The 27,774-nt window shown below is 61.9% G+C and overlaps 1 protein-coding gene across 2 annotated transcripts in view; it reads right to left on the bottom strand.

Annotated features, from left to right (window-relative positions):
• Shank2 (SH3 and multiple ankyrin repeat domains 2) overlaps positions 1-27,774 on the bottom strand; it is a 289,122-nt gene that overhangs the window by 244,856 nt on the left and 16,492 nt on the right. For both annotated transcript variants that reach the window (XM_042670380.1, XM_042670381.1), the window contains exons 5-8: positions 23,677-23,828; positions 23,235-23,402; positions 17,868-17,984; positions 16,634-16,711 (exon numbers count right to left, since the gene is read on the bottom strand). In XM_042670380.1, the coding sequence (XP_042526314.1) occupies positions 16,634-16,711; positions 17,868-17,984; positions 23,235-23,402; positions 23,677-23,828 (515 nt within the window). The remainder of the gene's footprint in view (positions 1-16,633; positions 16,712-17,867; positions 17,985-23,234; positions 23,403-23,676; positions 23,829-27,774) is intronic.

Here is a 27,774-nt window from a genome sequence, read left to right as displayed (position 1 = left end):
TTGCAAGCCATCTGAAGATGGAGAAATGGCTTCCACATCGGATCGTGATTCCAGGCTGCAAGAGTGTTGCAATGCCTGTTCTAAATATCCACGCTGAAGTGGTTCTGGCATCTCAGCGGGGGGCGGGGGCAGGCTCCGGGAAATGGGAGCGTGGGGGGGGGGGTCCTCGTGACAAAGTGGCAGAGGGCGTCGCTGGTCCTGGCGGAAGGAAGGCACCCCTGCAGGTGAAAAATTGGGTGCGCACTGGAGATCTCCGGGCGAAGCATGGCAGGAGCAGCTGGGGCTCCTGACTGTGAGCTGAATTCAGAAGGGACTGTCAAGAAAAAAGGAACCGAAGCCTGACTATTTGGGAAGTTCTCAGTCTCACCCCTATGACGAGAAGGGAAAGCAACACCAGGAAAGGAGCCGGCGATGAGGCTGGCTGCCACAGCGCCAGGCAGGGGGGGCACGGAGCGGGGGAGCCGGGGAACGGGGGAGGAGGAGGAGATGGGGGGAGGGGGAGAGCGGGGGAGGGGGGAGCCAGGGAGCGGGGGAGGAGGGAGCGGGGGAGGGGGGAGCAGGGGAGTGGGGGAGGGGGAGCGGGGGAGGGGGAGAGCAGGGGGAGGGGGGAGCCAGGGAGCGGGGGGGGGGAGCCAGGGAGCAGGGGAGGGGGGAGCCAGGGAGCAGGGGAGGGGGGAGCCAGGGAGCGGGGGAGGGGGAGCGGGGGAGGGGGGAGGGGGGAGCCAGGGAGCAGGGGAGGGGGGAGCGGGGGAGAGGGAGAGCGGGGGAGGGGGGAGCAGGGGAGAGGGAGAGCGGGGGAGGGGGGAGCAGGGGAAGGGGGAGGGGGGGAGCAGGGGAAGGGGGGAGGGGGGAGCGGGGGAGGGGGAGAGTGGGGGGAGGGGGAGGGGGAGCCAGGGAGCCAGGAACGGGGGAGGGGGGGAGCGGGGGGGGGAGCAGGGGGGAGCGGGGGAGGGGGAGAGCAGGGGGGGGAGCAGGGGAGCAGGACTTCTCTGACGGGACGCAGTGATGGTACCTGGAGGTGAACAGGGCCCAGAAGAAGGTGTGGAAATCAGCCACCCCCCACCATCATTCCGGAAGGAAGCTGACAATGGCGGCCAGTTCCTCTGACCCCAGCAACCTCGGGAACTCAAGTAGGCCGGCGGCAGCCCAAGTCCTAAGAGTAACAGGGAGAGACAGGGCAGGAGGGGCAGTGCAGCCGCAGAGGCCCGGCCGGGACAAGCACAAGGCCCTGAGTTCAGTACAGAAAGCAAGCGAGGCCAATTGGGGGACCACGTCTATTTCCCATGCCATCCGCGTGCACCCCAAAGCTGGTCTCAGCCCACTGAGCACCTGGGATGCGGGGCAATGCAAGCATTCATTTTTCACGACTGCGTAGTGTTTCCCCTCCGATCATCTCGAGACTGGAAAGTTATCTTGGACAGCAAGTGGCCGCCCGCCTGCCTCATCCATCACCGTCCACCCCAGGTTCCCATAGAGGTGGACAGCGACAGCTTCGGCTGCTGGCTGCGGCCACTGGCTCAGATACAGAGGCAGGAGGCCGGGGTCTGACCTCTGTAACTTGCAAATGCCGCACAAGGTCCTCATGGGCCACCGGCCACTCTGAGATGGCACCAGCACCAGAGGAAACAGGAACAGAGAGGTTAGGCGACCAGCCAGAGCACTGTCTGAGCCAAGGTATTCGCTCATGCTAATTAACACAGCACAAAACACGTCTACAAATAAATTTCTTTGGCCACATCAATTTCAGCATGTTCGAAATGGAGCTTTGGAGCCAGGCGCCTGAAGCTCACACCTGTAATCCTGGCTTTTCAGGGGGCTGAGTTCTGAGGATCACAGTTTGAAGCCAGCCTGGGGAGGAAAGTCCACAGGACTTACTTCCAGTCAGCGCATGGAAGGAGGCCGGGAGTCTGCAGCGGGGAGCACGCTGTGCTCCAGAGTCCCGGAGCCCCGAGGAAGGCTCACAGAGCCGAGTGGGGGGGGGGGGGGGCCCAGGAGCGTGCAGCGGGGCAGGAGGGGCTCAATCTGTCTTCAGAGCTCGGAAGCTGGCAGCCATGTTCTCTGGCACCGAGCGCTCACACTTATCATGCTTTTAGTCTCTCATCCTTCAAAGTCTGGACTCTGATGATGACCCTGTATGAAGACTGGGGTGTGACCAGTGACCAGAGCCACAGTGCCAGAGCAGGGGACCAGGCCTTGCCCTGGGGGGGGGCAGGCCAGGGAGCAGGGGCTACAGAGTACCAGAGCAGGGCCTGGCGCTCATGGGAGGGGGGTTAGGCCAGGAGCAGAGGCTGCCCCGCCCCCCGCGCCCTGCAGGGAGACGGGCCATGGTGCCCAGCTCTAAGGAGGCCTTAAATGAGATTCTCCACGCGTGGTGGGGGGTGCTGGGCCCAGCTCAGCCCATCGCAGGCCGCCCATCTCCACAGACACCCAGGGGTCCCTGCCCACCTCCAGGCTGGAACCCGGCGCCTGGAGAGGCAGCGGGTGACCGGCGGGCGGCGGGCCCTACGTGCGAGGTTCACATGAGGAATGAAATCCTTCCTAGGTGGGACTGTTTCAGAAGGGAGAAAGCAGCGTTGTGCATTCATCACCCCTCCACAGCAGCGGCTCTGCTATCAGCTCCGGTAAAGACCTTGCCAAAGCTCCCCGCAGCTTAACAGAATAGATACGGTTTAAAAGAAAGGAATAAAGCCCGGCTCTGGAGGCTCACGCCTGCCATGCCAGCTGCTCGGGGGACTGAGATCTGATGACTGCCGTTCAAAGCCAGCCACGGCAGAAGCGTGTGAGACTTTTCAGCTACTCAGCAAAAAGCTGAAAAGGGAGGTACGGCTCAAACTAGAGTGGCAGACTTGAGTGGAAAAAGCCAAGCGAGAGTGAAAAGCCTTGAGTTCAAGCCCCAGCGCTGGCACCAAGAAGAACAAAACAGAACAAAACAGAAAGGCGCAGAAGTTCCCTGAGCACAAAGAATTCTGTATCAGCCAAATGCACCGTCTTTCCCAGATGGAGCGCCGACAAAGCGCGACTCCAGCACAGCCCGGCCCTGAGGACCTGCTGCTCCCCGAAGGCCCGCCGCAGAGCTAGCTTCCTTCCAGGGGTGGCCCGGGGGGCCCCGGGGCTTCCAGTTCACAGGGAGAGGGGGAGAGGCGGAGGCTGTGCGGGCATGGCTGCTTCCGAAGCATGTGTGGCCGTGCCATGATGGGGGGGGCTCGTGATCACGCATGTGGAGTGAACGTGTGCACACGTGTGCACACACGTGCACAAGCACCCGTGCTCATGGCCTGCAGGCCCTGGACCCGCTGCCAGCCTTGCTGAGAGGCCAGCGCGCGGGTAAGATCTCCATTACACAGAGGCAGGCCTCGTGCTCTAGGCCTGAATCTGGGCTGGGGTCGGCGCGGTCTCCAGGGCCAGGGATGTTCTAATGGCGGACGGTGCCCAGTGCCTTGGGCCTGGTGCAGCTTCTGGCTTCAGAAGAGGCCAGAGGGGTTAACATCAAGCTTTGATCCAGAAACAGAAATGGAGCTGGGTGCAGGTGGCTCACGCCTGTCATCCTAGCTACTCAAGAGGCTGAGATTTGAGGATCATGGTTCAAAGCCAGCCTGGGCAGGAAGATCCATGAGACCCTTATCTCCAGTTAACCACCAAAAAGCCAGAAATGGAACTGTGGTTCATAGTGTAGAGTACTAACTAGCCTTGAGGGAGAGAGAGACAGAGACAGAGTGCACTCAGGGACAGTGCCAGGCCTTAAATTCAAGCCTCGGGAGTGGCACACACACACAAAGCAGCAGCAGAAATGGAGCCCATTTTCTGAGGACACAGGACTGTCCTGCCTGTGGTCATTCACCAGAGCACCATGGCGGCTCATCAGGCCAGATGGCTTCAGTAACCGGGTCCTGGTGTGGCGGGGACCGGCTCCTCCCGGGCTGCTCTCCGGGCCGGCTGGAGCAAGGCCCGGCCTGCCGACCCCATTCCATCTGAACCGCCTCTCTCAAGACCCTGCCTCTAACTATCGCCCCGCGGCGCTGGCTGGAGGGGAGGGCGGTGCGGGCGTTAAGGGCACTTGCTTGCTGGTCATGGATGAAGCAGGCTTCGGGCACACGCTCCTGCAGGAGTGACCTTCAAAGCCTCCTCTCCTTTAGGTCCCGCTCCGACTTCCTCTCGGATGCGGCCGAGCCCAACCAGAGGCGTTGCCGCCTTTCCTGGGAAGTCTTCCACGGCAAAGCACATCCCAAAACTGTGTCTGCCATTGGCTTCCAGGGCAACCCCAAACCCAGGCTTCTCAGGACGGGGCCTGCCTCTCCCCCGTGAGTCTTCTTACGTGAACAACACGGGCACCGTTCTGGAAACTTCTGGGTGATGCAGGGGATAAATCTCTACTCTGCAATATCTGGGCCATGCTGGTTTAGGCACCAGACCCTCCAAGACGATGTTCCTCACCATTCCAGCCCCCAGGACCTGCTTCACAAGGAAGCAGGCCCTGAAGGGTTAAAGTTTTGAGGCAGTGACCACTTGTTGCTTGTTTAAACTAAACCTAAGATCAGCAAATTCTGTCTAGCAGAGCAACACGTGGTGGTAATCCAAGCACCTGGTTGGCTGTGAGCCTTCGTAAGCCCTGCAAATCCTTAGCTCGGGGCTCTCCTCCTAGGCTCCGCTGTGTCGGAGTGTAGGACGAGGCCCGAGCTGCAGCCTGTCTAAATAAAACCTAAAACAGCTGTAGAGTCTGACTCTCGGTGGTCTTCTTGGTGGGGGTCCTGCGACCTGGGCACAACACCCAACTGGGGCATCAGAACCTTCCAGACCTTCACAGAGACTTCGGACTCTCCTTCTCAACAGGGAACCTGGGGCAGAGGTGACCCGCAAACCTGTCTCTCAGGGAAATGTGGGAGCAGAGCCCCTTCCTCCCCTACCACACACACCCAAGCTGAGACAGAGGAGCAGAAAGCCATGGTGGACTCAGGCAGCCCGTGTGCGGGTCTGCAGGGCACACAGGTCTGTGTGTGTAGACCCTTGGTCAGGCGGTGTGCGGGTCTGCAGGGCACACAGGTCTGTGTGTGTGTAGACCCTGGGTCAGCCCGTGTGCGGGTCTGCAGGGCACACAGGTCTGTGTGTGTAGACCCTTGGTCAGGCGGTGTGCGGGTCTGCAGGGCACACAGGTCTGTGTGTGTGTAGACCCTGGGTCAGCCCGTGTGCGGGTCTGCAGGGCACACAGGTCTGTGTGTGTGTAGACCCTGGGTCAGCCCGTGTGCGGGTCTGCAGGGCACACAGGTCTGTGTGTGTGTAGACCCTTGGTCAGGCGGTGTGCGGGTCTGCAGGGCACACAGGTCTGTGTGTGTGTAGACCCTGGGTCAGCCCGTGTGCGGGTCTGCAGGGCACACAGGTCTGTGTGTGTAGACCCTTGGTCAGGCGGTGTGCGGGTCTGCAGGGCACACAGGTCTGTGTGTGTGTAGACCCTGGGTCAGCCCGTGTGCGGGTCTGCAGGGCACACAGGTCTGTGTGTGTGTAGACCCTGGGTCAGCCCGTGTGCGGGTCTGCAGGGCACACAGGTCTGTGTGTGTGTAGACCCTTGGTCAGGCGGTGTGCGGGTCTGCAGGGCACACAGGTCTGTGTGTGTGTAGACCCTGGGTCAGCCCGTGTGCGGGTCTGCAGGGCACACAGGTCTGTGTGTGTGTAGACCCTGGGTCAGCCCGTGTGCGGGTCTGCAGGGCACACAGGTCTGTGTGTGTGTAGACCCTTGGTCAGGCGGTGTGCGGGTCTGCAGGGCACACAGGTCTGTGTGTGTGTAGACCCTGGGTCAGCCCGTGTGCGGGTCTGCAGGGCACACAGGTCTGTGTGTGTGTAGACCCTGGGTCAGCCCGTGTGCGGGTCTGCAGGGCACACAGGTCTGTGTGTGTGTAGACCCTTGGTCAGGCGGTGTGCGGGTCTGCAGGGCACACAGGTCTGTGTGTGTGTAGACCCTGGGTCAGCCCGTGTGCGGGTCTGCAGGGCACACAGGTCTGTGTGTGTGTAGACCCTGGGTCAGCCCGTGTGCGGGTCTGCAGGGCACACAGGTCTGTGTGTGTGTAGACCCTTGGTCAGGCGGTGTGCGGGTCTGCAGGGCACACAGGTCTGTGTGTGTGTAGACCCTGGGTCAGCCCGTGTGCGGGTCTGCAGGGCACACAGGTCTGTGTGTGTGTAGACCCTTGGTCAGGCGGTGTGCGGGTCTGCAGGGCACACAGGTCTGTGTGTGTGTAGACCCTGGGTCAGCCCGTGTGCGGGTCGGCAGGGCACACAGGTCTGTGTGTGTGTAGACCCTTGGTCAGCCCGTGTGCGGGTCGGCAGGGCACACAGGTCTGTGTGTGTGTAGACCCTGGGTCAGCCCGTGTGTGGGTCGGCATGCTGCCGGGTGTGGACTATGCAGCCATGCCTCCAGTCCTTTTGAGTTTTATCTGTCTCTCAGATGGGGTCATTTTGCCTCGGTGGCCCACAACCCTCCTGCCTCAGCCTCCTGAGCAGCTGGGATTACAGGCATCAACCGCTATGACTGACCAAACTTCAAATCTTCCCCAAAGCTGGCCAAAGCCAGAACTCCAAGTCTTAGACCAAGAATGGGCCGGATGGGCTCCTGACTGACTGCCAAAAGGCTGACCCAGCCCTGCAGCCACGCACCACGCACGCGTGGACAGAGCCACCGGCCCTCCATGACAGCGGTGAGGGCTCCACTCCCATGCCCTCGGGCCACACCGCAAGCCCCCCGCGGGCGTCTGCGAACACACGGCACCACACCCTCTCCACGTGCAGAACCTGTCGTGGCTCGCTCTGCAGACCCAGGCCACCTGCACCGCTCGCCCCTCCTGTCATTCCTGCCGCCGGTAGTAGGACTTAAACTCAGACCTCTGCACTCTTGCTTGGATTTTTACTCCAGGCTGGTGCTTTACCATTTGAGCCACACCTTCACTCCCACTTTTTGCTGGCTAATTGGCGAGAAGAGTCTTACAAACTTTCCTGCCTAGGCTGGCTTGAACTGTGATCCTCAGATCTCGGCCTTCAGGTTAGCCAGAACTACAGGCGTGAGCTACTGGTGTCTAGCCGATCACTCAGTACTCCGGTACCTGGGGCCATTGGTAACATCAGGGTTCCCTGAACACAGCCATTGCTGTGGAGACCCAGCGGATCTGATCCGAGGGGTATGCTGCCCGGCCCTGAGGCGGGCAGGGCCCGGTAATCTTCCATCATCCACTCTGAACAGCTGGCAGTTTAGCACTCGGGGTGTCCTCATGTCTGGAGCACCCCCCTTCCGTGCTCTTAGATCAAGTGTGACGGTGGGGGCTGGAATCGCCAGCACGGTGGGGTCACCGTATATCTTCAGTTGACATAAAACACTGTGTGTTATCTGGTGAAGTGAAGAAAGCCAAACAAATTCAGTTACATAAACTAATATGTCAGGTATTGTGGGTCACCAGTAGGGTTTTCTTAAGGGTGGCTCAAGCGCCAACCAAGCAAGCTGAGCAAATGGGAGGTCCTGAGTTCGAGTCCTGACTTTACTGGGTTGGCTGGTTTAAGTAGTCACATCAGCAGCCACCTCGAACCCACCCCGTGTCCCCTGGGGGCACCGGTTTGGAGCTCGGTCCCTGTGCTGTCTGGCCACGAAGATGATGGCCCCGTGGGAAGGGCCGCGTTTCTCTCGGTCCTGTGGGCTCGCCATCTCAGACACTGACGTGAGCTGACCTAGGAGCCCCTGGCCAGGACTTCACTGCGTGCACGGCTGCCCGATCCCTTCACCAGCCGACAGCGGAGGGGAATAAAAACTCCTGCCGTGTCCCTCCCTGCCGGCCTCTTGGTGTTGGTGAGAAACGGAGGCCAGATTGCGTCCTTCAGAGGAAGAGGCCTCCCTGTCACCAGAGGTCTCAATCCCCCCAGAGCAGGCAGCTCTTGCATGCAGAGATCCGCCCTGTCCTCTCCCTTCCCCTCTGTTCATCTTCAACGCCGGCCCTCGCCTTAGTAACTCGGAACAGACTAGCACCTGGGGCCTGGAGCCGCTGAAACACACAGCACACTTGCGAACTCAATCCCGCGCCATTAAACCACGGAAAACTACATTCCAATACCTTGAGGAATAAAAACTTGGGGGGGCGGAGTTTACCTTATTAGAGCAAGTCTGGGAATAACACAGGTAAAATTGAGGAGAAAGCAGAACACAGAGGGAGGAGAGAGGGAGGGAAAGGAGGAAGACGCAGAAGAGGGGGTTTCCCTAAAAGGGGCGCTTAGACCCCCATCGGAGGGGGCCCCTCGTCTCCATCAGCACGGAAGTTACGGTGTGTACGCTGCGGCCGGCTGGCTAGGCGGAGACAGAGTCTCACAGCGTGCTGGTGAGCTGATGGGCCTCCGTCGCCCCGGTGGCTAATGACAGAGCGTTTTGTATTCCTGCGTGGAGGGGCCCTGCGTGTCCATGTTTACCATGGACGTGGGTCCCAGATGTCCTCTCCACAGGGGAATGGACAGGGAAATGCGGCGTGTGTACACGCTGGAATGCTATTCAGCCATGAAGAATAGAATCCTGTCCTTTGCAGCCAAGTGGATGGCCCTGAAGGATGTGATGTTACGTTATGTCCTGTTACGCTACGTTAGGTGAGAGACGGGGAGCGCTGGCTTAGCGGTCAGGTGGAGGTTTCTGGGGCCTGGGGAGAAGGGGAAGACGCAGTACGCAGGCGGAAAAGCACAGCGGCTGCACAGAGAGGTGCAATTAATACAGCTCCACAAAACAATGTTTAAAGATCCTTGTGAATAATACAAAATCACTAACTACAAGCCAAGGACTCAAAGGTTCCACGCGGGGACCTGAGCCTAAAAAAGATGATGGGGGGGTCCAATGGTGGTTCTAAAAGGTGCTATGACTTCACATGGAAGCGGCGTAAAAGGCCTGTTTCCCCCAGGGAAGGGCTCTGGTGGCCGGGGCAGGCCCTGACACATTCCAGCCGTGCAGAGCCTTCCAGCCACGTGACCTCGAGCTGCAGGACGGTGGCCAGGCACGCAGCCCACGGCCCCAGCCGTGCCCTGGGGCAGCAAGGCGGCCCTGACTGCTCTTAAATGGATGGCTTTCTCAACTGGCTATGGACGCGGATGCGAGGAGATCTCAGGGAGCCCCGGGGGTCCTGTGTGGGGCTATCAGACCTGGGGCCCGTGACAGGACCCCAGGCAGTGCCGAGGCTCTACGGCCTCTCCCTCCGGAGCCTCAGGGAGGCAGCGCCAGTCTGCCGTGCTTGACGGCCACTCTAGAGCCCACTGGAGACCCGCAGGGGCGCACCAGCAAGAACTGCTCGGCTCCGTGACAAGGCTGCCGCTCCGCTCCCTCCGCCTCCCCCACCGTCCCCTGGCACAACTTCCAGGCTTCCTGAAGGCCCAGCTCCCATCCTGGGGCCTTCACGGAGCCCAGAAGTCTGGGATGGCACAGAAAAGCCTTTCAGTGCCGTAACCAGTGTGTGCGCAGACGCACAGTGTCGGGAAAGGAGGAAATTCTGGAGACAGCAAACGTCGGGGCGTTCTGGACAACAGCGCCCTTCAGCTCTGGACGCCCTTCCTCTACCTTGGGAGGGACAGGGCCTGGGGCGACCTGATCCTCTTGTCACTGGCTTGTGCCAGCCTTTCCCAGGGATCCATACTTCCTTCTTTCCTTCCTTCCTTCCTACCCTCCTTCTTTCCTTCCTTCTTTCCGTTTCCTTCCCTTCCCTTCCTTCCATCCGTCATGGGGGGCTTGAACTAGGGGCTTGGGTGCTGTCCCTGAGCTCTTTCACTCAAGGCTGATGCTCTACCACTTTGAACCACGGCACTACTTCTGGTTTTCTGGTGGTTCCCTGGGGAGAAGAGTCTCCCAGACTTTCCTGGCTGGGATGGCTTCGAACCCTCAAATCTCAGTCTCCTGAGGAGCTAGGATGACAGGCGGGAGCCACCAGGGCCCCGCTTCTTAGTGACTTCGGCCAGCGTGCCCCAGGCCCTGATGGAATCCATCACAACACGGATGTCTTCTTTTAAACATAGAACGTGGTCTCTTGGGGACACTTTGCTGCCACTAGAAATCATCTCATCTCAAATCCTCAGGGCTGCGTCCCCAGATCCGCCACATACACTCACAGACTGTGCTCTCTCCCCAGCCCCCCAAATCCCCTAGCAACTCCATCCCTGTGCGGAACGCGTTAGCTCCTCCGGCTGTGATTCCTGTGCCATCTGTGGACAGATAACAAGGGACAATAATCCGAGAACAGCGCTGGCGTGCACTCTGCGGTCCAACCCCGGTGCCTGCCTGCCATTAGCGGGAGGGATGGAGCCGCGCCAGGCCTGGGCTTCCCACCACTCCGGCCAGACGCAGCCCACGGCCCCGGCCGCGGCACGGGCGCCCTGCCCCCGTGAACAACCAGAGTGTGGCCACCACGTTCAAGAAAGAGCCAAAGCATCGGGCTGAAGACAAGAGAGTACACAGGAAGCAGGAAGCCCCAAGGGGCTGCTCGTGCGCCGCCCGCCTGCTGCCCGCCCGCCCGCCCGCTGGGGTGGACAGGACAGAGCAGGCCCTGTGAGGACAGGTCATGCAGGCGATGCTCCGTCCCAGCGCCCTCTGCCCTCCAGTGCAGCCCTGCGGGGTCCTGTGGGCTTCTCCCAGCACAGGTCCCCGGGGCTGGCAGGCACGGGTGTGTGCATCCACGCGCCCCCCCCCCAGCCGTGCCGCTGGCAGTCAGCGTGGGGCCTCCTGCAGAACAGGCTGAGGAGAGCCACGCCGACCAATGCCTGTCCGTGATCCACCAAAGCCGGGCTAATGCGTCCCGCTGCCAACCGGGGATCAGCGCCCAGCTGTCCTGCTGGGGGGGGGGACACGGAGGCCGGAGGAACAGAGCCCCCATCCCAGGGGGCAGGGCTGAACGTGAGCCGACAGGGGGAGAGGCCTGCGGGGTGGGGCCCGCCCGGCGGACACGGACACCTGCTGCCCGCCTGCCCGCCCACTGCGAGCCCGCCCCGTCCCCAGCCGTAGGAAAAGCCGGAGAGATCAGCAGGGCTAAGTCCTGGTGCTCCTCACATGCACACACACGTGCCCACGTGTGCACACCTGCTCACGCACACTCCACCACCCACCAACCCTTCACGTGTGAGCACAGCCGGCTTCAGGAATGGGTTCCGGAGTTCTGAGGGAGCGTGAAATGCTGCTGACCTTGTCCACGGGTGCCATTCAAACGTCCAACGGAAGGAAGTCCCGCCCTCCCCGCAGCCTCTGCGCCCGGCATCTGGGTGCATGGAGACAGGTGCAGGTACAAACAGGACTGCGGTCCCTCTCTCGCTGGGTCTGTGCCCAGGGCCAGCAGCCTGGCAGAGGGAAATCAGGGCAGCTGGAGTCCTGGGCCAGGCCGAGCCCCGGACAGCCTCCTCCCTGCAAGATCAGCCCGCGGCTCCTTGCTCTGCCCTGAGCTACCAAGCCTGGTGCGCTGGCCCCAGGCCTGTGGTTTGGACATGAGCTGCTTGCTTCTGATGGGAAATGGGAAAGAGGTACAGGAGAGGGAGCTGCTTCAGAGACGGTGGACAGGTCACCTCGAGGACCTGCCCCCGGCCTGGCCACGCAGTTCTCACTGATAGCACGTGCCGCGGCATTCTGGAGTACTGTGCATGGTGCCTCCCGCACCGTTAGCACCTCCCGCGTTGGCTGCTCCCCCCCTCCCCCGCGGGACCTGGCACCCGCCCTCCCTCGGCCCCTGCACACCTCGGTCCTGCTCAGACTCCGTGAGTCCACCCCTGACGCCCACCGGGGAGCTAGCACGCCGGGCACAGGGCCGGCTTGGCTCGGTCCCGGCTCACGGGTGCCAGCTGTGTGGCTCTGGCCACGTGACTTAACATGTCTCCTCATCCATTACAGTGGCCACCACTGCCCGTAACAGCCCGAGCTTCCTAGGTGCGTCCCTCTCCCCAGGATAGAAGGATAGCTTCCACGCCTGTCCTCAGTGCACGGAGCGGGAGCGCAGGGCGGAGAGCAGGGAGGCGCTGGCTTGCACTGTGGTGGATTTCATTTTATAGTTCCAACTTGAAAATAAAGCGAGCACTTCATGTAATGATACACTCAAATTAAAAAACTTAAAAAGCCATCATTAAAAATCAACACTAAAATTAAGGGAAGGCACCGCGATGTGTGTGTCACTGCGGCATAAACAGCCAGAGGAGGACCGCTGCAGACGACCGGAACTCAGGGTTTCACTGCACGCCGTTCACAGCCTGCACAGCACACACGGCCCTGGGAGTGAGGAGGGGCCGCACCGGCATCACGCAGAGGCCGTGTGTGGACGTGTGTGCACACGCATGGACGCGGCACACACATGTACATGCAGGTTTATACACACACCCATCAGTGACTCCATACACGTGTGTGAGCACACGCACATGTGCGGCTGCATGAGCATGGGTGTGCTGGCATGCGTGTACATGTCTGCATGTATGTGCTATGTGTGTGGCTATGTGTGTGCATGGTTGGTTTGCACACATTGTGTGTCTGATACACGTAAGTGTTATGCATGTATCTTCACAGGAATGGAGTCTGTGGTTAGTCCTCTGCTCTGCCCCGGTGAGCCGAGCACAGGAACGGGAACCCAGCTGGGCAGGGGACACGGTCTTGCCCCGCTGTCCAGAGCCCAGAGGGGCCACTGCACACACAGGCCACCCTCCCAATGTCTCCCTAAAATTGCAGCTGATTCTCTCCTGTCTGGAAGCGAAGTCGGCTCCGATGCTAACTTTTCTTTTGCATGTATCTCACGGATCCAACCCGACTGCAATCCGCAGTTGAATAAAAACACAGGCAGAGCAGGTGCCGCGGCTCATACCTGCAACCCCAGGAAGCTGAGAGCTCAGAATCCGGGCCCAAAGCCAGCACTGGTGAACAAATCTGGGAGACTCCCATGTCCCATTAACCAGCAAAAGGCCAGAAGTGGAGCTGTGGCTCAGTGGTAGAGCACCAGCCTTGAGGGGAAAAGCCAAGTGAGAGCACGAGGCCCCGAGTTCAAGCCCAGCACCAGCAGCAAAACACACAGATAAAAACACCGGGCTCTACCCCGACAGATGCCTGCCTGAGACCCCAAGGACTTCGTTCAAGAGAAGGCAGAGGATGTCTGCAAACCCTCCGATGTTCTTTTCCATGCTGCCTGGCCACTCTGCTCCCTTTCTTGTGACTCCAGCAAGTCCAGGAGCCCTGATGATAGACGGCCCGGTGGGGCGTCCCGTGCAGCGGGGCCTCCCCTCCCGGTGCCCCAGCCCAGCCCAGCGGGCAGGACAGAGGCCTTCCTGACTCGGGACGGCCATCTCCTGCTGACGAGATCAATTTGGCCTCGTGAATGTCACGGCTGGCTGAGATTTCTTTCTCTTGAATAAATACCAGTTCTTAAATACCAAATCTCTAAGGGCTTATTCTCAAAATGTTAATAGGGGGGAAAAATCCGTACAGGAGATTCACTGGCCCCAGAGATGCCAGTCAAGAGCAGGCGGGGGCTGCCGGACCGTGTCTCCTGCTTGTTTATCTATTTTGCTGACAGTGGTTTGGATTTTTGCCACCACGGGGCCAGCTCAGAGCTGGGGCAGCCCGGGTAAGCTGCAGACCACGTGAACATGTCTTTATGTCCACCAGGCTCGGGCCCAGGCTTGTGCTGGCCAGGCCAGGGCCTGAGTTGCTGGGATTACGGGTGTATATTGCTGCACCCAGCTAACAGGGAGATTTTCTGAGGAGAACCTAGTGCAAGGTGTGCCATCTATCAGGATCTAGGGCCTTGGGGCCACTGCATTTGCCCATGCATGCATGCACACCAAGAAGACAGGACAGCGGCCCCAAAGACGCCCGGCCCCCACTCTGGAAGCCGTGCCACGAGGCCTCTCCAGGAAGGCTGAGCGTGGAGGAGGGGAGGAAGGAGGGGACGCGAGGATGGTGGCGGGAGGGGCAGCATGGTCACACGCGCCCAGAAGAGGGCTGTAGGACCAGACGCTGGTGTGCTGTGGCCACAAGCCAAGGACACCCAGACTAAACCCCCCCACCCCGGGGCCGGAAGACACTGGCGTGGAGTGGCTTCCCGAATTCCAGCAGGGGTGTACCCCACCGACAGCGACTCCCCTGCAGGCCTGCGTCTCTGCTCACCCCAGAAGCCGTGCAGGGCCCAGCACAGAAGCGCCCTGCCGCACACACCACCTGGCTTCCCTCTCCTCCCCGCCCCCCCCCCACACACCTTATTTTTCTTCTCCTTTGTGCCCATGACAGCCCGAGGGCCCCGCATCCTTGGCCATGGCTGCTCAGAGCAGCTGCCCCTGGGTCCCTGCTCCCCAACCCCAAAGCCCTGCATGCCCCACGGGCCACGCAGGGGCCCCGCTGCCACGAGGAACACGGCCCTGGTCGCCTTCCATCATAAATATGGATCGTCCTCCAGCCACATTTGGGACTGTCAGGTCCTCTCCCATCTAGAAATACAACTGCCACGTCCGTTTCCATGGGAACACAGAGTCTGAATCTCAAATGAGACTCACACAACTTTGATTAGACTTAAAAAGCTGGGCCTCCCCCCTCCCCGCCCCCGCCTCCTGGCATGCCACGCCCTGCCTGCTGGACGGCACGGGAGCCGGAGCCGGAGATGGAGCCGGCCACTCCCAGGTCAGAGGAGTTCTCAAGCAGGAAGCAAGAACACAGCAGGTGGCAAGCGTGGCCTATGCAGCCGGCCCAGAGCCTTCTCACTCCACAGCGGAAGTCCAGAGACTCCCGGGGCAGCTGGAGCGGGGAGGCCAGCCCTGAGACCAGACCACTGCAACTTCCAGCCCAGCCCAGGGCTGGGGACAGGCTGGGGACAGGGCTGGGGACAGGGCTGAAGGGCAGGGCTGGGGACAAGGCTAGATGCTGGCCACATATGAAATGAAGCCTCTGGAAACCCAAACCCCAGGGCTCAGAGGTTCTCTGGGTTCAGGGACCGAGGAGGTGCCGGGAAGGCAGCTTCCACAGTGGCACAGACCCAGCCCATTCTGTGCCTTGTCTGCGTGTCCCTTCCATTTGGTGCCACCTGAGCTAGAGTCTTTTTTAAAATATATTTATATATAAATTAAAAGTTAGAAATGCCCTGAGTTCAGGACTTATGGCTTTGTGCTTATTGGCTGCCAGGTCATGGCTGGTGCTCTGCCATCTGAGCCATGCCTCCACCCCAACTTTTTGCAGGTTAGTTGGAGATGGAATGGTGCAGGCTGGCTGGCTTTGAGCCTGATCCTGTAGGTCTCAGATTCCTGAGTAACTAGAATTTCAGACATGGCCATGGGAGCCTAGCTCGGGCTGACTGCAAACCACGATCCTCCCGATTTTCAGCAGCTGATCACAGGTGTAAGCCACTGCGCCAGCTGACATTCCTGAAGCCCAAAGAAACACACAACTGAATGGCCAACGACATCTCCAAGCCAGGCCCAGCCATTCCCGAGAGGCAGAAGGTGGAAGCAGCCACAGTTCACTGGTTCACGCCTGGGACGCCCAGGACCCCACGTCTCCCAGGCCTGTGTACCACCCAAGGACACGCAACAAGATGTCACCCTGGAGCCCCAGGAGCCGCGCTCGCGCTCAGGACGCTCCCCCGTGGCTACGGAGCTCCTGGGCCCAGGGCCCGGAGCGAATGGATTCGTTTTCCAGCCCAAGAGGAGGATCAGACAGCGACCCGAGGCAGCCCGCTCTGCCCTGAAGACTTTCCCCAGCTCAGGAAGATGCACCAAGGACGCCCAGACAAGGACAGGCTCCAGCGTTCAGTTCATGCGGCCGGCCGGTGTCTAAAAACGCGGACACCCACGCAGGCACCTGGCACGGAGCCTTAGACGATTCTCGATTCTCGTAAGGACTCCGGCAGCCAGCCCTGACAGCACCACCTGCGGGCGGAGGCGGGAACATCACCTGGGCCCAGAAGTTCAGGGCCAGCCTGGGAGCCAGGCGGGACTCTGGCTCAGAAAAGAAACGTAAGACGAAAGAGGGAACCGTAACATCTGCGCCAGGACCTGCCTGGGAGCACCGAGCCGGCACGTGAAGTCCTGACACCGCCGTGGTGAGGCTGCCCACCATCGCCACCACAGCAAGCGGGCAGGGGAGCAGCTCCACCGCCATCCCGGGCGGGAGGAAGTGCAACGCGGGGGTGCCGGAAGGTTCTGAACCTGTCAGGGTGACCGACCGCTGAGTGCCCTGAGTGGACCTCGGACCCGTGTCCTGCAGATATTTAAAAGGGTGACGATGCTCGTCGTGTGTGTCAGACGCACGTTGCCCAGGCTGGGCGGGGTTGTTTTGCATCCATTCTGGGGTGGCAGGGGTGGTGGGGTGGCGGTGGACTAAGGGGTGCCCCCTCCATGGGTGAGAGGCAGCGGAGCCAGTGCTGCCCAACAGCTGCAGAAATAGGAACAGCCGTGACTTTGTTTCCTTTCTGGAATGTTCCACAGAGATAAATGTCTGTGCCACGCGCAGTTTGGTCTGAAAGGAGCCAGCCTAGATGTCACGGTGTCAGTGCCGTGATGGGGCAGAGCTCAGACACGGCACACAGGAGCTCATGTCACACGCACACGCGCGCGCACACACATACGTGCGCACACACACGCACGCGCGCACACACACACACACACACACGGCCCTGGCCCGTGCACACACGCCCTTTACCTGAAATGGCGTCTGGCTGTTGTAGTTTTTCAATTCCTTGTTTCCGCCCCGAAAGAGCAGCACTCGGGCGCAGCTGTCCTGCAAGCAGAGAAGAGGAAAGTCGCTCAACAGACCCAGGGGGGGGGCGCTGAGCGCGGCTGGCCGCCTGGGGCCCAGCTGCCGGCCACAGGCACCCGCTGGGCATGGAAGGGCCAGGGGGTCGCTGGCTGGCAACCATCAGAACGCGTCTCCATGCCCGGACAGCAGGGTTGAGTTGTTTTTGTCTTCTCTTCCCATAGTGGAATTGGCTTTGTTTGCTTGCTCGGCTGGTGCTCTACCATGTGAGCCACACCTCCAGCCCTGCTGTTTTGCAGATATGAGTCTTGTGGACTTTCCTACCCGGGCTGGCTTTGAACCGTGATCCTCAGCTCTCAGCCACCTGAGTAGCTAGGATGACAGGCGCGTGTCACCTGTGCCTGGCACCAAGTGGTTTTAAAACCAAAGCACAGCCGGGCGCCGGTGGCTCACGCCTGTGAGCTATTCAGGAGGCTGAAATCTGAGGATCGCAGTTCAAAGCCAGCCTAGGCAGGAAAGACCCTGAGACCCCCTATCTCCAATAAACCACCAGAAAAACCAGAAGTGGCGCTGTAGCTCAGTGGTAGAGCACTGGCCTTGAGCAGAAGAGCCGAGGGACAGTGCCCAGGCCCAGAGTTCAAGCCCCACGACCGACAAAACAAAACCAAAACCAAAGCACCCAAGGAACTATCTTTCTCTGGTGGGCGAGGTGCGTCCATGGCTGCCCCCGCCCCGCCCGAGCCTGTGCCAGGGCTCGCCGCGGTGGGCACCGCACCCCACCTTTGCGCTTCCTAGATGAGGCCTTGGTGGGTACAAGAAAGCCGCTCCGGGCTGGGAAGGTGGCTCAGTGGTAGAGCGCTTGCCTTGCATGCCTGAGGCCCTGGGTTCGATTCCTCAGCACCACATAAGCAAAAAGAAAAAAGCCGGAAGCGGCGCTGTGGCTCAAGTGGTAGAGCGCTAGCCTTGAGCTGAAGAGCTGAGGGACAGCGCCCAGGCCCAGAGTTCAGGCACCACAACCGGACACACACACACAAAAAGAAAGCCGCGCCCTGTGCCGCGCCCTGTGCAGGGACCCTCCGTCCCGGACCCCAGGGACCTCCCTCGCACCGCGCCCCGGCCCGCCAGTCTGTCTCTCAGCGTGGCGGGGTCTCCCCACTCAGGGCCGCGCCACGGCACTGACCTGGTTGTAGAGGGCGCAGATGTGCAGGGCGGTGTTGCCTGAGGCGTTCTGCGCGCCCATGTCCGCGCCGTAGAACAGCAGGTGCTCCAGATGCTGCACGTGGCCGTACCTGCAGGCCTGAGACGCAGAGCCATGGGAGAGCCCGCGTGGGAGCCCCGCCCCCGCCACACACCCCCATCCCCCGCAGCCCCCCACGCCTTCGCCCACTCCCGCCCTCCCCCAGGCCCTCCCCGCCCCAGCCACACACCCGCCCTCCCCTTCACCCACTCCCCCATCCCCCAGGCCCTCCCCACCTTCACCCATACCCCCATCCCCCGCAGTCCACGGCCCTGGACACGGGGCCACTGAGGGCACGCTGCCCTCCTGCCAGCTCTGAGCCCCAAATTCTCCATAAGCCTGCCAGCCCAGTGGGGGAGGGGGGAGCCGGACATGGCTGCAGGACCCGTGGGGTTCAGAGATACAGGGCAAGGGCAGCTGGGGCCGTCAGCCAGGGGGAAAGGAGCAGGAGAGAGACAGACACACAGACAGAGGCCAGGCTCGCGGAGGGCAGGGCCAGAACCTGCTGGCTGCCCAGGACGTGGAAGGGAGGCCTGGCGGCCCGGATCCCCTTGGGCCGGAAACCCGATCCCCTCCACAGAAGAAACAATGGGCTAATGGGCTCTCCCCAGGGAGCTCCGAGCGCAGCTTTGTAACGGCTTAAATTAATTGCTCTGAAATCAATAGGGAACTCTGCACAAACACTCCGCGATCAATGCAAGCTCCTTCCACAGAACTGAGGAGGCCAGCGGTGGGGGCCGCCACCGCCAGCCCAGCCGGCACAGGCCGCGCTCCGCCAGGCCAGCACCCCTCCCACACCCCCCCCAGTGAGCACCGCAGTCAGCCGCCGCCACCTCGGCCACCGCACCGACTGCCACCACCACAGCCGCACCCTGGGCAGGACGTAGCTTCCACATGTGGGTGTGAATTGTCCTCAAGACTCTCCCTGGTTTTCTATACACACACACACACACACACACACACACACACAGAGAACTTCCATCAGAGAACCCACAGGCTAGAAAAGGGAGTACTCAGGCCTCGAACTGGCAGACGCAGGGGAAGGCAAAGACTCCCAGGGTGCCGACGTGTTTGCCTGCATGCATTGTATGTGGTCACACACAACTTGTAGCACACTGCCTGAGGCACACTGCGTGAGCCAGAGATCTGTCACACACCAGCCAGGCAAGGCCAGCTGCGTGGGGCGTCCAGCGCGTCTCCTCTGGAAGGGACCGATCCTCTGGATCGGTGGGGTTGGTGTCTCCCCAGGTCCTGCGCCCGCTCTCCCTGACCTGGGCTTCTAACAGCACCCCACACTGAAGGGAGCCAAAAGAGAGGACCCCCCGAGGGCAGAGCCACCCCCCGAGAGCTCCCCGGCCCCATCGGGGGCCCTAACATTTATTAACTGAATTTTGCCAGTGCCAAGGTCTGAACTCAGGAGCTCACATTCTTGCTCTGCCTTCTGGCTCATGGCTGTTGCTCTACTATTTGAGCCACCCCTCCAGTTCAGATTTTTGTTGATTAATTGGGGATAGAGCCTCACAGGCTTTTCTTCCTGGGCTGGCCTTGAACTGTGACCCTTCAAATCTCAGTCTTCTGAACAGCTAGAAATTATAGGCATGAGTAACTGTGTTTGGCTTATTATATTATTCAACATGCTTATTGAATGACTTCTATCCAATAGTGCTGTTCTTTAACAAAATCGAATAATGGAAATCTGTGGGTCTGCCCTGGTATAAATTAAAAAGTAAAGGGGCAAGAATAGAAAGTGTAAGCCGTCGGGCGCTGAGAGCTGAGGATCGAGGCTCAAAGCCAGCCTGGGCAGGAACATCCGTGAGCCTCTGATCTCCAATAAACCACCAGAAAACCAGAAATGGCTCTGTGGCTCAAGTGGTAGAGCGCTCGCCTTGAGCTGAAGAGCTGAGGGACAGTGCCCAGGCCCAGAGTCCAAGTCCCACGACCAGAAAAAAAGAAATAAGAAACCATACGACATGTGGGAGCAGCAACGGAATCTGCAAATCTCAGCTTGTCATGACAGGACAGGAAAAGCCTGCCACACTCAGACTGGCGGCGGGAGGAAGGTTGGGAGGATGTGGGTCTCCCTGCCTCCAAAATCACCAAAAACTACTCCAGGGAGAGAAAGCGGGCACCCAGGTGCCGCCCGGGTCACTCGGATGATGACCGGCCAGCCACAGGCCCCAGAGCCCCCCGCACCACGCCCAGCCACACCCAGACCCCACACCGTCTACAGACGCCCGCCGCACCCTTGCCCGGGTCTGCAGCCTGCGGGAAGCGGAGGGAAGGCTCCCTGCCCCAGGCTCCAGCTCCCCAAATCGAATCCCCAGGGGCAGGAATTGGTTCTTGGGATTCCCCTCAACACGGGAGAATGGAAACAGTCACCTAAAACTGAACGTAGAATGCCAGGAGCCAGGGAGGTAGGGACGGCTGGGTGAAGTGTGTGGGACAGCTCCCTGTTCACGGGGTGGGCGCAGTGGCTCATACCTACCATCCCAGCTGTGCAGGGGGCTGGGCTGGAAGGACAGAGCCCCAGGCAGCCGGACACCACCCTTCACGAGACCCCATCTCAACAGAACAGGCTGGGCACGGCGGGACGTGTAAATAGGAGGACCGTAGTCCAGCCCAACCATAAAGCCAGGCTCCATCTCAGAAATGACCACCGTGGGAAGGGCAGGGCAGAGGTGTGGCTCACACACGAAGCCAAGTCCAAACTACAGTGTTCCGGAGAGATGGGGGATGGGGGGAGGAAGATAGGTAAAACCATCCCAGGGTTGGCTGAGAAACATGGCCTCTGGAAAAGCCCATGACCTCCCTGGGAGGCAGAGGCGTGAGGGAGGGAAACCTGCCGTGGATCGAGGCATCCACTTATGTTCCTGGGGTGCTTGGCGGAAAGTCCCTGTGCTGGGGAGGAGCCGGGGAGGAGCTGGGGAGGACCGTCCACGGAGGGTCCCCACCTGGCCCATGTTAGCCCTGAGCCAGTCCGGGGCGGCAATCAGGAAACCTTCCTTCAGCCCTGCACTGCCACCTGCTGGACGCTCCATCTCAGTTCAGCCCAGGGCCAGCCGGCACACCACAGATGGGCAGTGCTGAGCCCGAAAGCGCAGGTGAACCACGGGCCTGCTCCCACGGGCCCGCTTCCACGGGCCCCGCTCCCACGGGCCCCGCTCCCACGTGCCCCGCTCCCACGGGCCCCGGCTGCCTCGGCCAGCTCGGCCCCCAGCAGCTCCCCATCTCCACCTTGCCATTTACCCCGCAGCTGCTGCTTGGGCCTACACTGCTGACGACGCACCCTCCCTGCCCGGCCCGGCCCCGCCCCGCAGCTCTGACTCCATACCCATCAGCAGAGGCAGCGCTGTCCACACAGGGCGGCCCCGGGCAAAAAGCAAGACCCCAGCTCAAAAGAAACCAGAGCAAACCTCTTTGGGCAGTGTGGCCCAAGTAGCAGAGCGCCAACCAAGCAAGCCCAGAGCCCTGAGTTCCAAACACCAACATCACCGGGGAGGGACCGGGAGGGAGGGAGAAAGGAAGCAAGCAAGCAAGCAAGATGATAATTACCAGCCCAAGCCAAAGCTTGAGTTGATTCTGAGAAGGCGCCTCACTGGCAGGCGCCCGCCCCGAGGCCTGTGGGTCCCCAGGTCCCAGCCACATGGCGGCATGGTGGCTCTGCGCCCATCCGCCGCCCGTGTCCACCCTGCCGCCAGGACCCACACCCCCGTGAGCGGCAGGGCGGCCCCAGGCTCTGGAAGGTGAGGCAACCATCAAACCCCCAGTGCTACAGGCAGCGCTGTCCACAGAGTGACTGACTTTAAATAAGTCCAGAACCCCACGACGCTCCAACAGGATCAGAACCAGCACGGCCCGCCCACCCCGCCCCCACCCCGTCTCTTCTTCCACCATAATTACATAGTCCTGGTCCAAGTGAGTGCTCGGGGCGGGGGAGACAAGCCGAGCGAGCCGCGCTCAGCCAGCTGCTGGCTGTGTGGCTCCACCTGAGCCCCTCACCCCTCTGGGCCTAGACTCCTCCATCAGCAGAGACGCGCAGGGCTCTGCGCGGGCTGCTCTGGGGATGTGGAAACGTGGGTTGGAGCAGGGCCTGGCGGGGTGTGCGGAAGCTGGGACCAGGGGGGCCGCCGAGGAGGAGAAGGGGGGCCCCGTTTGGGCCCCGTTCCGGCCCCCCTTTAGCCCTTTGACAGCTAAGGACTCTCCCTGGCTCTGGGGAGAACGGTACTTCCCAGAACGGCCACTAGAGGGCGGTCTGTGCCGGCTGAGATCCGGGACAGGGAGCTGAGGATGGGGTGGGGGGAGCTAGCCGGGGCAGGGGGAGGCGGGAGGCGGGGCAGGGGGAGGCGGGAGGCGGGGCAGGGGGAGGCGGGAGGCGGGGCAGGGGGAGGCGGGAGGCGGCGTGGGGCACGGGGAGGGCCCGGTGCCCGGTGCCCGGTGCCTGGTGCGGTGTGGGGTGGGCCCGGGCTGAGATGATTTGAGGCACTGGGGTTAGCACTCTGAGCCAAGGCCTCAGGGCTGCAGCCCAGCTTCTATGGGGGACCAGAACGATTTCTGATGAGATGCGGGGCTCCCCACAGCCCCCCACCCTGGGCCACAGCAGGCAGGGGACACCGTCACGAACGTTGGGGAGCGAGAGTGGGACCTGCCGTCACCCAGTGGAGGGGGGCCGGGGAGGGGGAACCCGCCGTCACCCAGTGGAGGGAGGGCAGGGGGAGACCTGCCGTCACCCAGTGGAGGGGGGCGGGGGGGACCTGCCGTCACCCAGTGGAGGGCGGGCCGGGGGGGAGACCTGCCGTCACCCAGTAGAGGGGGAGAGGGGGAGCCAGGGAGGGGGGAGGGGAGCTGCGCAGGCCTCTGCACTGGGGGATGCGGGTGTCTGGGCCCTGCAGACCTGCTGGGCGCTGCTTCCTGGATGTACGCGTGTGACCTCAGAAGCAGCCCCAAGGCAGAGCCCTTGAGTTCCTGCCACCAACTCAGCCCCCGGTGCCCAGAGCCCAGCACCCAGCACCCAGCACCCAGGGCAGGAACCAGACAACCAGGGATCCCCAAATCCTGAAATTACTCAAGCGGGCAAACCGCAGGCCCGACCCCTCCCCCCACTCCCCTCCAAACACCCTGGAGAGAGGTGGCTGCACCCCGTCCCTTGCTTCCCGGGCACTGGGCTTGCGCGTAACCTCGCACCCAGCGCCCCACGCCCGCGAGCGCCGTCTCCGGCCGTACCTGGTGGATCCCCTCGCTTCCCCGGCACTGGGCTTGCGTGTAACCTCGCACCCGGCACCCTGCACCCGCGAGCACGGTCTCCGGCCGTACCTGGTGGATCTCCTGCCAGCCGTTCTCGTCCGGGCAGCACACGGAGGCGCGCTCGCGCAGGAGCAGCTCGCAGCAGCACGGGTCGCCGCCCACCACGGCTGTGTGGTAGAGCGGCGTGAGCCCGCAGCTGTCCTTGTAGTCCGGAGAGGCCCCGAGCTCCAGCAGCGTCTGTGGAGAGGCAGAGACGCCGTCACCGGCCGAGGGAGGGGTGGGGCCCCAACGCTGTCCCGACACAGGGGTGCAGAGCCCCAGAGGCCAGGCACCGAGCGGGTTCCACGCCACCAGGGGCCAGCCGAGCTGGACGATGGCCTCCAACCCCTGCAAGGCCCCGGGGAACAGTGAGACCGGCCCACGCTCCCAGAGCCCCACCGGGCAGGGTCCGCCCGCCGCCTGGCCACCGGGGGCTGGGCTGGGCAGGGCCCCAGGCCCACTCGGGCCATACCTTCAGGGCCAGAGGGTTCCTGGCGCGGGCGGCCTTGTGCAGGGCGGTCAGCCCGTCCCTGGCGCGGAAGTCCAGGTGCGCCCCGCCGTTCCGCAGAGCTATGATGACCTCCGCCGACGCGTCCAGCTGGGCGGCCAGGGTCAAGGGCGTCTCTGGGAGACAAACACAGGCAGGGCCCGTGGCACCCACGCTCGGGGACCCACGGAGCTGCTGCCCACCCCACCCAGGGACCACGGAGACCTGTGGCTGTGGGGGTCAGGCAGCCCCTTGGGGTGACAATGGCAGGTGGGGGTCACGTACAAATCAGTCAATGGTGGTACAGGGCACACCCACAGGCTGCCCGGGCCCCGGTACCGCGCCAGGCCACGCCCCCCCACGCCCCTCCCACACCAGGTCTAGCCATGTCCATACAGAACCCGGGAGGAGGGTCCTAACCCCAGACCCGAGGATGTCAGGAACCGGCTCACAGACCCGACTCAGGCCCAGGCCCCTGGCGATCCATCTAGGTGGCAACCACAGCCCCAGGGGACGGGGGCGGGCAGAGGCCGGAGCCAGAGGCGGAGCCCTTTGTGCGCCCCCGTGCTTCACCAAGGAGCAAGGTGCATTATCCCAGGCTGGCCTGGAACCGCCATCCTCACACTTGAGCCTCTCCAGTAGCCGGGATTACAGGCGTGAGCAGTTGGGAACCCACTCTTGTGGTAACTGCGAGAGGTGTGCACAGCAGATGCGCGCTGGTGGTCAGGACAGCTCACAGGTCTGCGGCCAGCGAGGCCGGCACTAGGGGCCTCCCGACCTCGCGCACACCAAGAGCACATGGCGGGGGAGGGGGTCCTTCCCTTCACGACATTCCCCTGACGCATCGCCCTGTCTGCCACGGTGGCCAGCATCACCTTCATTGAGACTATTTCTAACTCTCACAAGCACTTATCCAGAAGTGCGGCCGCACGGCCTGGGGCCGGCCTGTGCTCTGCAGACCCGGTCTAGCGACCGCTGGAACGTGAGCCGCACACAATCCTGACGGGAGTGGCACCCCTCCTGCCTGTCTGTCTGTCCTGTCTGTCCTGCTCATGAGCTTCATTTATCCGCGTACTTATTCTTGGTGGAACTGGGGCTTAAACTCAGGGAGGGCCTTGTGCTTGCTAAGGTGGATCTCTACCACCTATAGCTTTTCTTTTTTTTTAAATACTCTCCCTTGGACTTCGACCTCCCTGTTGCCGCATCCCCTAGCCAAGAGAACGGGGCCGCACTACCACACCAGTTTACTGAGGACTTTTTGCCCTAGCTGGACTGGAATGGAGATCGGCCCAGTCTCGCCCTCCGTAGCTAGGACAGGCGTGAAGCACCAACCCTAGGTGGTTTTCTGGGACAGGGATTTCTGGGACCACTGAGGGACCTCAGTGCAGAGGACATAGAAATGACCAGGAAGCGGGCAAAGCCGGGCCTGGTGTCGGCTGAGGGAACGCAGGCGGCGGAGGCCGCGGCTCCATGCGTGCCCTGGGGAACGAGCCGTGCTCTGGGAGAGGAGTCAGGGCCCGCAGACCCCAGGGGCCGCTTTCCCAGGGTGAGAGATGGGAGCCCTGCCCTGGGGAAACCACCAGCGTGGGTCACCGGAGGGCCAAAGCGGGAGCTGGTCAGCTCCAACAGACAGTGGGGGGGGGGGCAGCCACCGTCCGCCACAACCTCAGACAGGCTCCGTGGCTTGGACAAGGTAAATCCACAACACAACCCCGGTTTCCTTTTTTCTTTTTGGTGCTACTGGGACTTGAACTCAGGACCTAGGTGCTGTCCTTTAGCTTTTTTTTTTTTTTTGCTCAAGGCTGATGCTCTACCTCTTGAGCAGCAGCTCCACGTATGGCTTTTTGCTGGTTAGAAAGAAGACTCTCAAGCCAGGCACGGGTCACTCACTCCTATAATCCTAGGTACTCAGGAGGCTGAGATCTGAGGATTGTGGTTCAAAACCAGGCCAGGCAAAAGTCCATGAGACTTATCTCTGACCACCAGAAAACTGGAAGTGGTGCTGTGGTTCAAAGTAGTAGAGCACTAGCCTTGAATAAAATGCTCAGGGATAGCACCCAGGCCCTGAGTTCAAGCCCCATGACCAACAAAAGAAAAAGAAAGAGAGCGAGAGGGGAGGGGAAGGAGGGAAGGAGGGAGGGGAAAGGAAAAGAAAAGAAGTCTCTTGGCCTCTCCTGCCTGTGCTGGCTCTCCTGCCTGTGCTGGCTTTGAACCGTGATCCTCGGACCTCAGCCTCCTGAGTAGCTGGGATGACAGGCGTGAGCCACCGACTCGGGCTGGCTTCTCCAGCTGCCCACACCAGTCCACGCAGAAGCCTGGCCATCCAGACCAAACTGGAGATGAGGCCTCAGCGCTTCCCAGGACAGAGGCATCTTTGAGCTGGGGTCGCCACCCCTGCTGAGCTGGGCTTGAATGTGGGGCAGGACCAAGGTCAGGGATGACCGCCGCCCCCGACAGACTGGGCACGGTTCTGAGTGGATGTGAAGGCCGAGAACGCCAAACAAGGGTGTGGACCTCACGCGTGGGAGAGGGCTGCCGGTCGCACCTGATGGCTTTCTTGAGGGTTCCGGAAGCCTCCAGACTCACCACCCTGGCCTCCGTGAGGACCCCAGGGTGAGGCCGGGACTTCCACCCTGCACCCACACCCACACGGGGGCGGCCAGACAGCACCGCGAGGGAGGAGGTGACGGCCAGCCCCAACCCAGGCCCAAGTGAGGGGGGATGGAGGGAGTAGAATCAGCCCGAGGGAGGGGGTGGACGGTCAGCTGCAAGCCCCATCCAAGTGAGGGAGGGGTGGACAGTCAGCCCGAGGGAGGGAGGGGTGGACAGTCAGCCCGAGGGAGGGAGGGCTGGATGGTCAGTCCAAGTGAGGGAAGGCTGGATGGTCAGCCCGAGGGAGGGAGGGCTGGACGGTCAGCCCGAGGGAGGGAGGGGTGGACGGTCAGCCCGAGGGAGGGAGGGCTGGTCAGTCCAAGTGAGGGAAGGCTGGATGGTCAGCCCGAGTGAGGGAGGGGTGGATGGTCAGCCCAAGGGAGGGAGGGCTGGATGGTCAGTCCAAGTGAGGGAAGGCTGGATGGTCAGCCCGAGGGAGGGAGGGATGGATGGTCAGCCCGAGTGAGGGAAGGCTGGACGGTCAGCCCGAGTGAGGGAAGGCTTCACGGTCAGCCCTAGGGAGAGAGGGGTGGATGGTCAGCCCGAGTGAGGGAGGGGTGGACGGTCAGCCCGAGGGAGGGAGGGGTGGACGGTCAGCCCGAGTGAACGGGATGGTCGGTCAGCCCCCAGCCCGGCCCAAGGCAGCGGCTCGGTCCGTGTGGCCCTGAGCTGGAACCCACCCGGACCCCTGGGACAATCGTCCCGTTTTCAAGTGCTGAAATCTCTCCAGTTTCAAACCCATCCGAGAATCTTAACAAGTGGGTCTCAGAAAGTGGCTGTGGCCCCCAGGTCAGAGGTCATGACCTCGAGGTCACACATGACCTCTTCTCTAGAAATTCCTCAGTAGCTTCGAGGCTCAGGAGGAGGAGAGGTGCTTAAAAGGCACTGCAGAGAGCCGGACACCATGGCTCACACCTGCGATCCCAGCAGAAGGCTGAGATCTGAGAATCACGGTTCAAAGCCAGCCATGACGGGAAAGCCCATGAGACTCTCATCTCCAACTAACTGCCAAAACGCTGAGGTGGAGCTGTGGCTCGGGTGGTAGAGCACTAGCCTTAAGTAAAAAAGCTCAGGGACAGTGCCCAGGTCCCGAGTTCAAGCAAGGCGTGGCCCTGGCAGCACAGCCACTAGTCTAGACACAGGGGCGTGTGGCCCCGGGGGTGTGGCCCTGGACGTGGCCCCGGGGTATGGCCTTGGACGTGGCCCCGGGGATGTGGCCCTGGACCTGGCCCCCGGGGTGTGGCCCTGGACCTGGCCCCCGGGGTGTGGCCCTGGACCTGGCCCCCGGGGTGTGGACCTGGACCTGGCCCCCAGGGTGTGGACCTGGACCTGGCCCCCCGGGGTGTGGCCCTGGACCTGGCCCCCGGGGTGTGGCCCTGGATGTGGCCCCCGGGGGTGTGGCCCTGGACCTGGCCCCCGGGGGTGTGGCAC

Source organism: Dipodomys spectabilis, unplaced genomic scaffold (genome assembly GCF_019054845.1).
Source record: "Dipodomys spectabilis isolate Male_0828 unplaced genomic scaffold, ASM1905484v1 ptg000544l, whole genome shotgun sequence".
NCBI lineage: Eukaryota > Metazoa > Chordata > Mammalia > Rodentia > Heteromyidae > Dipodomys > Dipodomys spectabilis.
Note: the sequence above shows the minus strand (reverse complement) of the source record. Positions and strands in the feature narration are given on the sequence as shown.